Here is a 17,375-nt window from a genome sequence, read left to right as displayed (position 1 = left end):
CCATCAATCAGAAAAAGCTTTGAAATCATCAAAACAGCAGATTTCATCAGCTGACATTATCTAACTGTATTCTGATCACATGTTGGCTCATAAAGTGTTACACATGTGTAAACTGTAACTACTAGTAGAATAACTGAAAAGTTCCATTCCAGTGCATTAGAAATTAGTTGCAAAAACAAAAAGCGGTTAAAACTGCAAGCAGTGAGTACTTACATGAAAACTTACATTACAAAGCAAACCTTGGAAACATAGGAAACATAGACAAGCGTGTCAGTGCTCTCTGCACAGCAGGGAAGAAAACTGAAGCTCTATATGTCACCTGAAATTCAACATCACTTCATATTACAGCCATCTTTGTGAAGATGCCAAAAGTCTCCAGGTTCAGAGAAAGAATACCCAGGAGAAAGTAGATGTTCATAAGTCACTTAAGAAACACAAGAAAAAAGTCTGGCATCATCTCAAAGCTGAGGGAAAACAGCTATGAAATACTGTGGGGAAAAAAACTGCACAGGATAAATCTAAAATGATAAATAAATTAAAAAACCCAAGCCCTAACAAGTGCATTCAGATCTAGATTAAGATATGCTTGCATTTTATTGTAGTATAGATTGTAATCACGTATTGACTTGTTCACCTAAAGTTCTCATACACTGAAGAAAAAACAGTGAAAGACATGACTTGAGGAGAATGCACTGGTAAATAAGATTTACTTGTGAATGCAAGTTTCAAGATGAGCTATACTTGTTTGACACATACTGAAGTAGTTAACTGTGTTAAAAAATATAGCTGTTCGTTACACATTCATCGTTTATTTATTATACCCTTCCCATCAGGAAACAGTGAAGAAATAAGGCTTGTTCGGCTTAGATGACTGAAGAATGACATGAAAAGAAGTCAACAAAGAAATAATGAAAAACTCTGGGCTCCCTGAAGATAGAAGCTGGGATTGATGGATTTAAATAGTACCATTCTTACCAAAAGTAAAAAGAACAAAAGCACTCTGACATCATGGGCAGCTTTAAGGAAAGGTGAAACAAGACTTGAATGAACTCATGGTGCCTCCCAGCCCTGTTTCGATGACCTATTTTAACATGCTAATACTGTCTTTAGAACTGTATTGATTTTTCACTGTGCTAGAATTAATTTTGTTCATAGCTGCTCTTATAGCTCTTTGTTTTGGATCTGTGACCAAAACAGAGTTGACAGCACACTGATATCTAAGTTGCTGCAGAGCAGTGCTTACACTAAGCCAAGGACACCTTAGCTTCTCAAGCTGCCCTGCAAGTAAGGAGCTGGGGCTGCACCGGGAGCTGGAAGAGGACGCTGCTAGGACAGCTGACCCAGACAGAACAAAGAGGTACTCCGTTTCATACAGTATTGCGCTCAGCAATAAGAGCTGAAGGAGAGAATGAGGAAGAGAAGGACATCATAAACATTGTCTTTTGTCTTCCCAAGACATCACTGTGCATAATGAGTTCTGTTTTCCACACAGATGAACATCTGCCCACCAATTGAAAGTAGTGAATCCATCCCTTGTTTTGCTTTGTCAGCATGCATAGCTTTGCTTCACCTACCAAACTGCAGGTATCTCAGCCCAGGAGCTTTCTGGTTTTCACTTTTCCAGTTCTCTCCCCTGTCCCACTGGGGAAGAGTGAGTGGCTGTGGGGAACTCCACTGCCTGCCAGGGTCAACCCACAGCAAGTGGCACTGCAAAACAGCTGAAACTTACTGTACCTCAGCTTCTCACAGTCAAGGAAACAGATATTATGATCCTATTTACTTCTACAGTATTTTGCTCTACTATGACTCCTACCCAACTGCTGAAATGTACTAATTATGCCTTAATGCATGTTTATTATATAACTAACACACAAAAGCAGATTCTGTTGTATATTATAGAATCGTGGCTACAGTTCAGCAGTTGCACACTTGTTTCCTGACACAATCACTGCAGTTCACAACAGTTTCATGAAGCTTTGACATCGGAAATTAGAATAATAACTGAAGTTAAACAAATAAAATATTTCTTCTTTGTTGTTATATAAAAATACCTCTTAAAGGGAAGTTGAAATGAATTCCAACGGGCACTGGTTTATTCTTTTAGCCCTATGAAATTGAAACTAGCAGGAGACAGTAACAACCCCTGTAACTTTTGATCATCAAAGGTTTTTGCTCTAAATCCAAACCAAACTGAGACTCCACATTTCTAGAGATGGAGATCTAAAGATTGAGCCCCATGAGCAGGTACTGTTGAAAGCAACAACACAAAATTCTTACATAGCACACAGAAAAGCTACAAATCATTCACTTATTCCGCTACTTATTCTGGAGCTACTTAGTTTTATTTACAAAGCTATTTCACACCAGTGGTAATTAACGCAACAGTCAAACAACCACAAACACATCATTAACTGTTAGAAGCAGTGGATGTCAGTAACTCAAACGCACTCAGATTACTGCTTTGTCAGTAACATTTATTTGGGAAGTTCTGTTGCTTCGAGGTCTTACCTGTGGTAGCAGCACTGACATGTTTACCAGCCTCAGCAGCAGCTTTTTTAATCATACTCTGATCTATGGATTAATAGGGCCATTAAGTTTACAAACAAACCAATAATTATAAAAGGAAAGAATAACAAACAAAGAGTAAAACAAAGACAGGAAACATACTGAACTCCACAAAGTAGCTGAATCAAATAAGGAAGAAATAAAGCCACATTGGTGAAGGAGCTCCACAAACAGAAGATAAGCAGCTCTGTGTCTATGACGTATACTGTTTTTAAGCTGCCTAGCTCAAGTCTAGAACAAGAAGGTGCAGAGACTGAAAACAAGCTTAAGCTTTCCTGCATTACTTTTTTGCTAGCCTTACACTTGAATCTTTAAGCCAATTTCACTTATGAAGTATTCAGAAAATGGATTACTCTGTCCCATGAATTTTCTTATTTCAGACTTTAAGCAGAACAGTGGGGATTCATTTTCTCTTTCAAGGTTAAGAACCTTCCCACAGTTCACACACACTTTAATCAAAGGCCACAGAGGAAACAAAAGAAAGATCGCATAGTATGTTTCAAACAACAGTGGATAAGATTTTATAACACTGTGAGACCAATTTTCACTTTTTAACATTGTATATGAGGAATTAGTCATTAAATAATCAATAAGAAGAAAGTAAATCAAGTGCCAGTCAGCACACATGATGACACAAGAAGCCACAGTCCCCAGCTTCATCATGTCCAAGCAGGCCCCACAGGAGACCACTGAAATGCTTTTCTGAATTACAGTACTGAAATGGAACTTGGCCTTCTGGGCTAAGTCTTTTATGAAATAGCTGTGCCTACTATAGAAAAAATAGGTTATCATAGAAATGCATCATACTTGACATACCAGCTGGAAGAAACAATCAGGATACTTCACATTTGGTTTTGTGTTATAAATTATGTTTAATAAGGCTGACCATACAATGATGGTACAACTGGTATATAATAAAATTAAAGAAATTGAGTGGATTTATTTAGCAATTACCAAGATTCGTTTCAGCAATTTGTATGATGGCTTTTACCAAGCCCTATTTACATTACCACATATAAAGCTTCTTATAGTGTAATTTCACACCCAGAGAAGTACTTACGCCACAAACACATTAAAAAAAATAAAACCATAGAAGGGCAGAAATATCAGCTTATAAAAGCTTCTTTGGAATATATGCTGAACTATGGCTTTGAATTTCTGCCATAACTAAGAAAACATTTCCTGATTTAGAACTCAATTGTTCACAAAATCCATGAAAATCTGGCTCTGTATTTTACTAAGCAAAGTCAGCAGGCAAGAACTGATCTGGTTACCATTCAGAAATAATAATTAAACTTTATTTCCTTTACACATCAGATAACATCTATTTTAAAGGCAACATAAAGCCACTTCATCTCTTGTACTAACATATTTTGTGGAACATTTTGTTCTAGTGGGAATTATCATTGGTAACATTCAACTTTTTGTTTTTCCCATTAAGACTAACAAATTCAGAATGAGGAGAATACAACACAGAGGGAAGAGAATGGGAGAACAAGATCACAGACATTTACTGTATATTCTATCCAACAAGCAGTATCGTCAACAGTGAGCTAATCTGGTTCTGGAATTCTGTCCAATTCTCTTTTCCCCATTTCCATTAAACAAACTAAAGATCTCAGTTCAGAAAGCCAAGTAGTTTTTACATATTCTGTTAAATCAATGACTAAAAGTAAATATCCATCATAAATATATAGTAAAGGTCAAACAATTTCCATCCCCCTCCTTCCGCCCCCCACAAAAAAAGGTAGGAATATATTATTAAACATGACCCTTCAACATGAACTAAAAGTTTAATTTGTATTAACACATGCCAGGACCCCCACCAAAGAAACAATTTCTTAATTTAAACAGTAGAGAGACCATAAACATCATCTGCTAATGGATACCAAAAAATACCTTTGCCTTGTGAGGGAGTATGAGTTTGTGTTGTGTGCTTTGCTCTGATATGGCCCAAAGATTCCAGTGCAAACCTGTTTGTGTACTGGCTGTTTCTGCTACAGAAAGGCCAAAGGGACAACAGATGAGATCCCATGAGGTTCCAGATGTGCACTCCTAATGATGTGGTAAGCTGCTACCTTTCTTCTGAATAAGAGCTTTACAGATCCACTGATACAAAGGGCTCATAAATGCACCTTGAGCACCAGGCCCTGCAGGCTACTGACATCCAGGACTCAGTGTTTCTATCAGGCCTTCAGAAAGAATATTGGATTGAAATTCCTTGGAGCAATCTAAATGGTGTTCTGCTGTCTTCCCCCCCCCCCTCTACCCTGCCCTTGTGAGGCCCCACTTGGAATATTGTGTCCAGGCCTACGGGCCCCAGTACAGGAAGGATGTGGGTGCAGAAAAGGGTCATAAAGATGCCAGGGCTGGGAAACCTCTCCTTTGAAGAAAAGCAGAGGGACTTGGGCTTGTTTAGCTTGGAGAAGGCTCCTGGGAGACTCCATTGCAGCCTTCCAGTACTTGAAGGGAGCTTGCAAACAGAAGGGGGACCAATGCGGTTTGATAGCAATAGGACAAGGAGGAATGGCTTTAAACTAAAAAGGAGAGTTAGATTGCGATGTTCAGAAGAATTTTTTTACTCAAAGGGTGTGAGGTGCTGGAACAGGCTACCCTTGGAGGCTGTGGATGCTCCATCCTTGGAGGCATTCAAAGTACATTTGAATGGTGTCCTGGGCAGCCTGGTCTAGTGGGAGGCAACTCTACCCATGGCAGGGTTTGGAACTAGATGATCTTTAAGGTCCGTTCCAACTTAAGCCATTCTATGAAGTCTGTTATACACAGACTTTCCACATGTAGGTTGTCATCACTCTTATTCCCAGGACTACCCAAAAGTATTTGCTAAAAATTCCTACTAAGCTTGTAATGAGCATTTTCTTTCCTATGCTTTTACAGACACACAGATGACAGCATGTAACATCAGCAGAATTCTAGTAAGCATTTGCTACAGTGAAGTGCTGGATATCCAACTCAAGCTTTTCTGACGCACACACATATCAAACTGTATTGTGGGGAAAGGACCAGATTGTGAGCGCTCTGCAATATTTGCATAACTCAGCATAACAGAGTTGCAATGTCTATCACATCTGGAATCTCGATCTGTTATTCTGTAACTGATCGAGGCACCAAAGTTGGCTGTATTTTTCATTTGAACCTGAGCAAGTAGCGTAGCAACATCTTGCTGGTCAGATCACCATTGAGCTAGCTCAAAGTTCTGATTTTGGTTACGCCTACCCCATTTTAAACTGAATTAATTTTTGTCTGAACTTTTTCCCATTCCCCGCCCCCCAGACAAAAAAACTTAGCAATTTCACAAATAGAATACGCAACATTCAATACTAGTTATTATGAAACATTCACAAAAGATTTCATGAATTAATTTTAATAAGTCAGGAATTTGTAGCAATATGGAAACACTTCACTAGTTCATGAGGACTTTAGAAGACTCACAGGTTTAACAATTTAGACTTGTACATGTTCTTTTTGATAGGTCAGATTTCCAACTGTTTGAATTTTAAGCTGCTGACTTTGACCACCGGAAAGATCTAAACAATAAACTAGTATACACAAAACACTCTTTGAACTGAACTACCCATTTTACAAATATCTGAAATGCCAACCTTTGGTAGGTCCTTTCTTGTTTTGCATGGCCTGTTGTTCCTCTGTAATATTCAAGCGTCGAACCACATCAGCAAGGGCAGATTTTAGCAGCTGGATGTCATCTTCTTGCATCTGGACACGTTGCTCCAGAGAGGCAATGCGATCCGTTACCTCCATACTGCTTGCAGCAGAGGCACTGTCATCTATGCAAAGGAGCAGAAAAAGCCGTATTACCTACATGTGTAATCATAAAGGAATAGCTTGGACAAATGCCTGTTGTTAAGGTTTTTACTCAGATCTGATGACCTCTTGAGGAAGAGAGCTTTCACGTGACTAAAAGGCAGAGATATGAATTCTGTAACAACAATCAGAAAGAAGTATGATGAGATAATTAAGGTTGGTTTCTGGATTACTTGCTGCTGATCCCACTATCAGTTATCCACTGTGTTCTGAACTGGAGTTTGGAGCAATCCCCATTCAATATTCTACTTTATACAACTTTCAGGTATTTAGACAAAGAGTTATTTTTTTTATTTTCTGTACACCCTCCTAGATTTTTCTTTCCAATAAGTAATAGAACATAAATAATAGACACACAAACAACAGATAGACTCAATTTTACAAGCGCCTTCCATCAACTGAGAAAATACGTTAATCCCGTATCGTAAAACCCAATTTACATGAGGAACGTTATGAAAACATTCCTTCTGGCCAAAATAGAAACAATAAGTAAATTCAGAATTATTCCAGAACCGTACTCTTAATCTCCACATTTCAGAAAGGGTCATTACTTTGTATACAATTCGCCCATTATTTGGAAGCAAACCCACAGAAGCTTAGAGCCTGCAGCTCACTGATGAGGGCTACACATTCTTTCCACTCCAAACTAGCAACAAGAATATTTTTCCTAAATGAGTACTTTTGTTCCACTCCATTTCATATCAAATAGAAACACTGTAATTTCTTACAGTATTAAATTAGGAAAAAAAGGAAAAAAAAAAATAGAACAATGTCAAAGATGTCCAAGATGATATTTACTAGGGGAAAAAGAAAAAGTATCTTTTAAAAAGAGGACCATAAAAGGTTTATTTAACTAGCTAGATTTAAAAACTGAAAGGAATTAGTATTAACCTACTTCAAAATTTTAAGTAATAATAGTCTAGTGATTATGGGATTATAGCTTTCATTTGAATATCTAGTAAGTTATATTTTATTTTAAAAATGGTATTTAAATTACCGCCTACAATCATTAACTTTTTTCTGCCTCACTCCTCATGAGTATCTACTACATACATTTCTTCTGCTCACTTGTTGAAGCCAATCTCTTTATGAAGAAGGTACTATATGCTTTCATTTCTTCTGTACTTGATTTTCCTCCTTTCCAGACCAGATGTTTCCACTTCAAATGTACAAAGGCATAAAATGAAAGTTCAGTGGCTTGTGCATAATAACTAGTGTTGAATTTTAAAACAAAGTTCTTCAAACAGGAAAATAACAGTTTCAACTTCTGAATGCATTTAAAGGCGTGTCCAAAGAACTTCATACATACGAACTGTTAATCAAAAAAATCTGGGGGGGAAGGGGGGGGAATGTATTTAAAATGAAAAACTCTATTCATTTCCAATCCAATCAAACACAAGTTGGTTCCTAACTGCTGCTTTTTGGCTCACGTACTTCTCACACCCTCAGCAGTTATCTGTGGTTACCAAAACTGACTTGGAAACAACTTAAACGCTATAACAGTACGGAACACCCATTACAGGCAAATATAGCTTAAGTTGCTTGTTAATTCTTCACAAAAGCTTCAGAGCATATTTAAAATATCAGCATTAGGCTATTAAAGCTTTCACCGTTGTGTTCACAGCCTCAATGTAAGCACCCGGTTCTGACGAACTAAAAGAGAACTCCTGAAAAACGCTGGAAAAGTTTCCCTTCGAGACAGCCTAAATGCTCTCCACATTTTGGCATAGTCACAATTCTGCTCGGTGCAGAACTCTGAGCTGCAGCTGTTGCAGGTAATTAATCCCAAAAATAAGATTAGCAGACATGCTGGCAGCAGTATGAGCTGCCTGTAGAACTTAACCTTTCCTTGTACAAACAAAAGGCCCATGCTGCTCTAATGACTTTACACTTTAACTCAGCTGGAAATAACATGGATTAGCATACTGGACAATAGGCAACTGAATCTAAAACTTCATTTAACAAATACAAGCCAAATTCGAACTTCAGCCATTCTGCTGAATTCAATATGGCGTGGTATATTTTCTTCTGAACTCAGAGAAAAATAGCAAGTTTTCAAGTTGAGAAGAAAACTCGAGGAGAAATCTGCTGGTGATAAAATGGTCTGCCCTGGTGTTACAGAAGAAATATTCTCATTAAAGTATCAGATTCATTTCAAAGCATAAAGAAACAATAGTTTTGCTTAAACATAAATCTTCAAGCAGTAAATCAGCAGCATTTTTATTTACAAAAAAATAAAATCACTTCCACTGATAATTATTACAACATACATCTCTCTCTTCATTCCCCTCTTCCCAGCTGTCACTGTGACTCTTCTCCATGCATCCTCGCTAACAAAAAGCAATAACCAATCCCATCCTCTGGACACAGCCTACCTGTGCCTCCTCATCACCCGTCCTCCCACTCCTCAGAAATGGAGCTCTCATTCCTGCTGCAGCCTCAACTTACCTTTTTTGTGTCTGCTGCCTCACAGGATCCAGATCCCTTCCAAATATGCAGGAAAGAACAGAACCTCTAGCAACTTCCAGTAAGATTACAGTTGAAGACAAGATGTGCGAGAGCCTGGCCACATTTGACCTAGCTTCCTCTCTGCATAAATATACCAGTAAGCTATAGAGGATGTATGGGATATAACTGAGCTACATTTGTGGAGAAAGCAAAGCACCACAGTATTCACAAGCATGAGCTCCAAAATCTGCAAGGAGAGGCTGGAATGTTCCCACAGTTGAGATCTCCAGATCTGGGAACGGTGAGCAATAGTTACAACTGAAATGCAAGCAGATAAGCAATGTGTTGCGGTACCAAAACAAGAGAAATACTAATTAAAATTACCTAACCACATAACTACCACAGAGGTCATAAGAGATGTGACTCTTCTCTGCTCATAAAAGCTGTATTGTAGTCCTACTTTGTGATTAGCCTCTGCAGTATATAAGCACATCTTCATAGCAAAGAACGTCATAGCAAAGAACGCTACTGTGTCAATATGTTACTTTTTGTGACCATAAGTTCAGTAAATGTAGCTACTTTTTAAACAGTGTCAGTACATTTAATGTCTTCCCCTCATCCCTCATAAAATCCACAGCTGTTCACTATCTTGAAAGGTGCATGAAGGAGGCCACACACCGTAAACATTTTTGCTGACGCATTACAATACAGCCAATGTTCATCATCACCATTTTCGGCCATGCACAAACATCACATCACCCAAGTGGGTAGCACTGATTTAAGTAGGTATAATGATAAAGGGTCAAGGGTTGGCCTAAATATATATATACATAATATATATATATAATAAATAATCTTACAGGTCTTTTCCAACCTTAACAGTTCTATGAAAACATGCTAGAATTGATCACTGCTTCTTTTAAAAGGAGGAAAATAGGAAGAAATGGTAGAAAAATAGGCATAGAAAGAAGAAACATGCCTTTAAAGTTAAATTTATAGTTTACAATTTATATCCCTTGAATCAGAAATCTGAAGTGAATTCACATTTTACAAGTGTTCTTGTATTTCTGTGGATTGTAAAGCAAGCCTGGATCACCAGCCCATGAGATTAATGTCATACGTAATGTCCAGAATTAAATAAAAGAAGAAAGTATCAGTTCAGATGCTTGGTTATAATCCATAATACAAATTCATATTAATATATGGAAAGAACAATCATTCGTCATTTATGCCTTGCTGAGATTCTGCAGGTTTCAAAGTGAATACAGCAGAAGAAAAGGCAATGTTCTTTGTGCTGCTCTTTAAATTTTCCAACCAGCTAATCCATGATCTCATAGATTGGAAAGATTTCTTGTGGCAAAATAAAAGACAATACTGAGTCAGATGAATAATCTGCTTCCAGAGTATCTTCCAGTTTTTCAGCAATTTATTACTTGTACTTCGCCAAATGTGAGGAAACATCTGAAGTACAGCCAACAAAAGGATGTGCACACTGTTTACAAGTAGGAATGATTTAAAGATTTCTTAACTGTATATAAGGCAAAGCAGAAAGGCATACTTACACTGCTAGTTAGAGGCAAGCATACTAAAATGCAGGGTATTTTCTGATGGAAAACCTAAATCTGAATTGTAAATTAGATATGTAGGAAATAAAGGATCTCAAAGAATTAATAGCATTTTGGGGGGGTGGAGAGGAAAAATAAAACCAGCAATGACAATAACATCACCAATAACATCAGAAAAGCAATAAATAAAAGGAAGCTATCTGAATCTATTTTTTTCATTGCCAAATGTCCACTGATTTTCGAGATGAGTAAGCTGTGTATGTATTCACTTATTTTCCACACGTTGTTAAACAGAAATATTAAAAAGCTAAAATTAAAACAGACTTGGCAGTTTTCCCCATAAGAACTACTTCATTAAACAAATATATTTCACCTTTGCCTCACACAGACACTAATTCCAAGACTACCTTGTCCAGCCCAGACTCTAGCAGCTGATAAAGTAATGGAAACACTAGATACTGAGTCTGACTGGCAAACAAATCTGAGTTTATTCAATTTATGCTGTCTCTTCAGAGCACCAATTAACAGGATCAAGTTGTTTTGGAAGTACATCACATACTTCTCAGGATCTGTTTTGTTCTTCTATGTTTCCAAAGAACCTAGCACAGTATAGGTGCAGTTGTCCAACACTGATGAAGTGCTCACTAAAAGAAGCATCTCATACTTCTGACCAAAGTTGTCTTTAAATTTAGACTCATTGCAGAATGTTAGAAAAGAAAATCCAAGTCTTCTAGGGACAGCAATTTCCAGCAGAGGCCTTCAGCAAAAGTTAAAGCATAACCCAAACAATGGAAACTGTGGCAAAGGACGGTAGAGAAAAGGCAGCATCTCCCATAGAGATGCCCTTCTAGCACAAAAATGTAGACCATGCCAGAAAGTCTGAAATGAGCTCAGCTGGTGGCTAGGCTCTCCAAAATACCAGCAAGTACATCAATGTCTTTACCTTTAAATTAATTGCTCCAGCCATTTACATTGCTCAGACATCACTAATAACTTCAGCACCACTACAGCCTTATGAAATATGCACAGGGATGAAGAGCCCTCCTCTGACACGCAGCCAAGCATGTGTGTGAAGGTAGGAGCTGCTCAGCTGCCTGAGATGCCAGTGCACACCCTGCTGCTCAATGCAGACAGAGAGAACTGCAAACTGATTTGGACCCAGTATAGCAGTAAGAAACACCGAAGATGTTGCAATTTGTGACAAATTTCCTGTTTTCAGACTTCACCAAATCCACAGAAGTGTCAGATGCTGCTCATGTCACTTGGCTACACACTTGGTAACCTCCCCTTCTCCTGCCCACACCAACACAGAGATTTCATGTGCCAGCCAAGTTACTGGAACTATTTTCTGCAGGCTCCTTGAGTCAAGCTAACACTGACTTTCAGTGATCTCTCTCCACTTCACCTCTCTGAACACACCCTGTTTAGCTTGAAACTAACAGTGCAGAAAAAGATTCCTGTAAGATCGGATCTTCTGCTTCTTTAAAAACCCTGCCCTCCCTTTTTGGTTCATTGAACACATCTTTGAGTCTGGGGCACCAGCATCAGCCGAACAACATATCTGATCAATACGCTCCGGCTGAACTGACAACACCAGAGCACTAGAAAGAGAATTAGGAAGAAAAACAACCACCAAAAACCAAGGATTAAAAAGAAAACAACTTGCAAAATGAAAATGAGCAAATCACTGCGGCACTTAAACAGTGGAATGCAATGACAGAGTTGCCAGGCTTAGGTTCAGGAACTGGGAAGTCCCAAACATTCTGGTGGCTGCTTCTATGGAATAATGTCAGCAGTTATTTGCAGACCAAAAGGCTCTCTATGTGCAGGAGAACAATGCAAAATAAAACAGCAGTTCAGTTTCCTTTGACGACACAATACCAAGCTCCTTTGTTTCAAGGATCACTGTTGACAGTATCACACAGACCATCTTCCCTACATCCAATTCTCTAAAGCAAAACATTACACCATACCTGAAGCACAGCAGCAGCTCTCCAGCCTTGTCTCCGAAGGACAATGACAACACATATGTGCAACAGCTTATTCCAAAGTCTGGCACATACCAGACTGCTCTGCTAGACCCTGATTTGACCAGATTAGAGCTTTCCGTTGTGAAAAGCAAGTGGATTTAAAGCCTGAAATAATGTTATCCTATTTAATCTCATTATTTGATGTGGTTGAGGAAAAAACAGACAAACTACACTTAAAGTTGGAAAATTGTGTTGCTTTACATGTGATCCTGGGGAGCAGAACTGCTGCCAGCAGAATGCTACAGGAATGGACTTTACGTCAGATTCTCTAATTGCATTTTAAACATATAAAAGGTAAGACAGAAAACAACATGGTTTTTTTGATGGAAAAACTGATTCAAAGGAACATGAAATTGTGTCTAATCTTCAAACCCGAAAGCTATAGTCACAATGCCATTCCATCTATAAACATTCATATATGTACCACTGCATATACCCTGAACAGGTAGGACAACTTTTCAGTTCTATCTCTATTCCAATGAATGTACTAATGAGCAATTAGCATCATAAGGACATGCCCTAGTTGGGTACAATCAGGTACATCTCACAGCAAGTAATCTGAACAGACCAGATTAGTTGCTCCATGTCCTCAGAAGTTGTGTGTGTGTAGGAGGGAGGAAGACAACACTGCCCCACACACCTGCCTAATGCTGTGCCCTGAATTGCACTGGGAATCCATGAGAAAAGTGATCCAAGTAAAAACAGCTTAAATCATCATTATGGCAGAACAGATCTAAACTACACTGTCAAAACTGCAATCCAAATGCGTACTCTTCATATGGACTACAGACGGTTATTTTTGTGAATGGTGTTTTCTCTGACACAGCTATTGCAATCCAGTACCTGTAAAAGCATCTCACTGTATTTCCAAACATTCTCTGAGGAATGAGCTTGTCCTTTTACAGCCTTACCACTAGGAAAGCTAAAGAAAAGGAATTCAACCTCCTAAAATTAGAAGCTTAACAGGAAAGAAGGATAATCCACAACAGCAGACATTATTGAGAACCACCTCAGAGCTGGGTGCACTGCATTCATTAACAAAATGAGAGAAAAAAAATTATCTTAACAGAAAATTCTCAATAAGTTCCTTGTGGCTAAAAAGTCAGCAATTGCTACAGCTAAATTAGCAATCAAATCAAATGCCCTTGACCTGCCTCTAGGTGACAAGCTGTAACCAGCAGCTCACTGGTTTCTCCCCAGCAGATGGTAGATGAGATGCTATTTGGAACTCAACCAGTTAATACCACTCAAGTGAAAAAACAGAAGAATTTTTTGGCCTGACAATAAATTAGAGGGGCTTTTCCTCAGACAGGTTTATCTGTGAAATGTTTTACAGTTCAGACTCACTGTGCTGACTCTGTTAAGCACGCACATCAATAGGAAAAGCTTGAACAAATTGTCATTGCTCCATGCTGTGCTGGACCAGTCTGTACAATAATGAAAACCATTGTGAAGAAAATAAATAATATATGGCCTTCCATAGTTTAATATTAAAACAAGGTTAGTAGTTTGAGGAAAATGATCTCAAACGATCAGCCTAGAGTTACAAAGCTGAAGCCACAGCATAACAAGAGCTCAAAGAAAGGAAAGGGTACAATAATGGTAGAGGCATCTCAGGTAGAGGCAGGCAGAGCATAGCTGTGCTCTATTATTTTACATCCTTGGTGATGGTTGTTGCACCTCTACCACAACCTAAGGAGAACAAAAGCACACTGTTGAATGTGTGAGAGCACCTACGATGCCTCAGTCATATATTCATACATGTCACTGCTTCCTGCTAAACTTTCAAGTCACCTTACAAAATCTAGCAAAGGATGAACTCAAATTCATCACCCAGCGTACACTAGTGAGACTGTATTTAGCACTGCTGGGCAAAAAAACCCAAACTAGATGCGAGATTTGCATGCAATACATTGGAAGTGGCAGTATATAAGCATCTAAGCAAGTACTTATATTAGCATATGTTCCTTCATTTTGCTAACTTCCATATTAGAAGTGCAGCAGACACTCATACTTACTCTATACTATAAGACTAAACTATAAGAATATATGCTAAAGTTTCACTTAAAAAAACACACTTGAAGTTCAGAAATTAGCAAATAAAACATCTATTGGCTTTTCCAAAGGGAGCCTTCCCTATTATGCCGATCCCTCCCCCAGCTGCCAAGCCACCAGATCTATCAAAACTGAGACAAGATCAATAGTTAGAAATCCTTTGCTACCAATCTGAAATGGTTTGTGTTTTATCACGTTTCATAACTGAACTCTTTGAGAATGAAGACTTGGAAGATATCAGCCTCTAATCAATAGCTTTAATTCATAAAATACAACCCTCTGTCAAATGTTCTGCTTTTACTTTTCTTGAAGACTTGCCATCCTTCCAAATTGTTTTCCGTGGACTCAGACCAAGCAATAGAACATGAAAAGAATAAAATATTCTTCCTGTACCTGCAGAAAGGGGTAACTGAATTGAATTCAAAGGCAGAGTTATCATTTTTGCAAACTCTGCTTACTTGTTCTCAGCTAATGGCCTCACTTCAAGCACTGTCTGACTTCAGAACTCTGAGCTTCTTGAATATTTTAGTTTCCAAAATTAATGCAGTATAACATTAGGTTTCATTATAGGCTGTCACTAAGACAAATAACAATTTAAATATTAAAGGAAAAGGTCTTCCAGTTTTAGGAAGTTATTTTCAGGCTTATTTAAAATCCCATCTTTTTCAGCATTGCCTTTCACAGTAACATGGAGTTTTATCCACTATGGCCAGTTAGACTAAAGTTTGTAAGAAGTACTTGCGTGAACTTGTGGTGCTCTTGCTTGGATTGGGGCAAGGTGCCAGGAAGCCCACAACAGACTGGAATTTTTTCTTATTCTCTCCTTTTTCACCTGGTGTCAATTCTTCCTTCCATTTACTTCTGATAGATACCAAAGACTATTTGTATTCTTGTTTTCTTCAAAGCTGGATTTGTTAGCATGAGAACCTAACATGAGTCCTACCCTGAGAGCAGGCCCCATGCCTGGCACATGGCCGTCCTCTGCTTCAAGGGCTCTCAGGGACTGATTTCCTCCTGGTGGCAGTCAGAGCCCCTGCCCTAAGAACTCCACTTAAGAGATTAGATGGGCTGAGTGTGTGCTGAGCAAATTCTTGTCCAAATGCCATCTTCTGATGTCACTGAACTTAAACACCAGTGCCAAGAAAAAGTACAAAAAGCGCGGCCTATAAAGCTCATCACTTAGCGGTTACCAAGGCCTCTGAGCTCCAAGTTTCACAGTAAGATAGAACCTACTAGCAAAGGCAGGCCTATAAGTCTAACATCCTTAGGACCAAAGTTCTTTTGCTTTCACAGCTCTACAGTTGGACCTCTGTGCTCAGTTGCACAGACACAAGCTAGGGCAAGCATGGCCACTTGAATTAAGCCCATTTAATATTTTGATGGTTCTCCCATGAACCTGGAAATACGCATAATTCTTTCCTCTTCTCCCTCTTTGATCTTTCCCTTCCCTCTTCTTTTTCCTGAGGTCTATGACCTCAGAAGGCAAATCCAAAACATGCCAGGACACTGCATAACATTACAGCCTTTATTTACGATTAAAATAGGAACCTTTTTGTTTTTTTATATCAGTGTTGATTGCAGCTGTCTCCAAATATGTGGAGTTTATTTCATCAATCAGATTCACCCGAGATGACACCCAGGTACAGTAAGCTGCCTCAATGCAATAGAGAACTGGATTTGAGGCAGTAAGGTGAGCAGCATGTTGAACTTGGAAATCGACAGGTTTATGAGAGGCAGATAACTGCCTACAGCATAGCAAGACCAAAGGCCAAAGACAGAGATTATATGTTTCCATATAATCTCAGCAAGGGACCACGTTAAGCAGACCTACAGGAACATATCCTGTACGTGAGATCAGAGATACAGGTGGTACTCAGCACCAACAACCAAAGCACTGCCAGGCACTCACAGCCAGCTCCTGACTGCTGATGGAGAAGCCACCAGACAAGTCCCTGCAAGGCAGGCAGCTGCTTCTGCTACTGACTTTCCTTATGGAAGAGCTCACCCCATGTCTCAAGTCAGCACATGCAGGGACCTAATTACCTCCATGAAGTGTGCTTAGGAGTTATCGACCAACACTATGGGCAAGCGCCTCCTGCAGCAGATCCTGCAGGCAGTGAGCTCAGAGCAGCTGCAGGGCAACAAGTGCGTCCCTGGTTGTTTATGAAAGAGCTGAGAACCAGCGTTCAGGTGGAAATTATGAGGTTAGGCTCACAGCAGGTACAGCACCCACAATAGACCCATTTAAGATTAAGATACACTGTAGTCAAGACCCACCTTCATCTTTCCTCCTGGCCCTCAACAGAAACTACAAAAACAATTCCTCCTTCAACTGTTCTTTCCTGTGCCCTCAATAAGATAAAAAGGGCAGGAATGATAATGTTCAGAGAATACAGACCAATAAAAAGATGATTATTCTAGAAATTTAATTTGAATGTGAATAAAGCACTGGATTGAACTGGAAACTAACGCACACAGTTCTAAGATTATATACATAACGCACTGTATAAAGAATTTACCTGAACAAGGGAGTTACCCTGAAAGAGAAATGAAGGTGCCCGCAGTTCCTCCAACTAGTCCTGGATCATTTCAAATCGATAGAGTTCCTCCCAGCCCCACACAACAGTTCAGGGAGTTGTAGCTTCAGTACAACAATGTTGCTTTAAAGAAAAACTCAAGCTGTGAAGCCCCGTATATCATTCATATCCAATGCGCTGTCAGCCCACACCTTTTCACTAGGTAATTATCAGGTGGAAGTCTGTCAAAAATGTCTGGGGGGGGGGGGGAGGGAAACCTATCTCAAAAAGGTAGTCATCGTATCAACACTCATTTGTTCCCAGAGCTTTCTGCTTACAAAAGGCCCAAGGAAACC

General features: G+C 39.1%; 1 protein-coding gene across 18 annotated transcripts in view; it reads right to left on the bottom strand.

Annotated features, from left to right (window-relative positions):
- EML1 (EMAP like 1) overlaps window positions 1-17,375 on the bottom strand; it is a 110,708-nt gene that overhangs the window by 43,066 nt on the left and 50,267 nt on the right. For 10 of the 18 annotated variants that reach the window (XM_085550559.1, XM_085550555.1, XM_085550558.1 and 7 more), the window contains exon 2: window positions 6,186-6,368. In XM_085550559.1, coding sequence (XP_085406685.1) covers window positions 6,186-6,368 — 183 coding nt within the window. Of the gene's footprint in view, window positions 1-2,508; window positions 2,572-6,185; window positions 6,369-12,391; window positions 12,488-17,375 lie in introns of those variants that run through there. The other 8 variants (XM_085550556.1, XM_015865509.3, XM_085550547.1 and 5 more) reach the window with 2 other exon arrangements.

Source organism: Coturnix japonica, chromosome 5 (assembly GCF_054131305.1).
Source record: "Coturnix japonica strain WE chromosome 5, WE-NBRP24, whole genome shotgun sequence".
Taxonomy (NCBI): Eukaryota; Metazoa; Chordata; class Aves; order Galliformes; family Phasianidae; genus Coturnix; species Coturnix japonica.
Note: the sequence above shows the minus strand (reverse complement) of the source record. Positions and strands in the feature narration are given on the sequence as shown.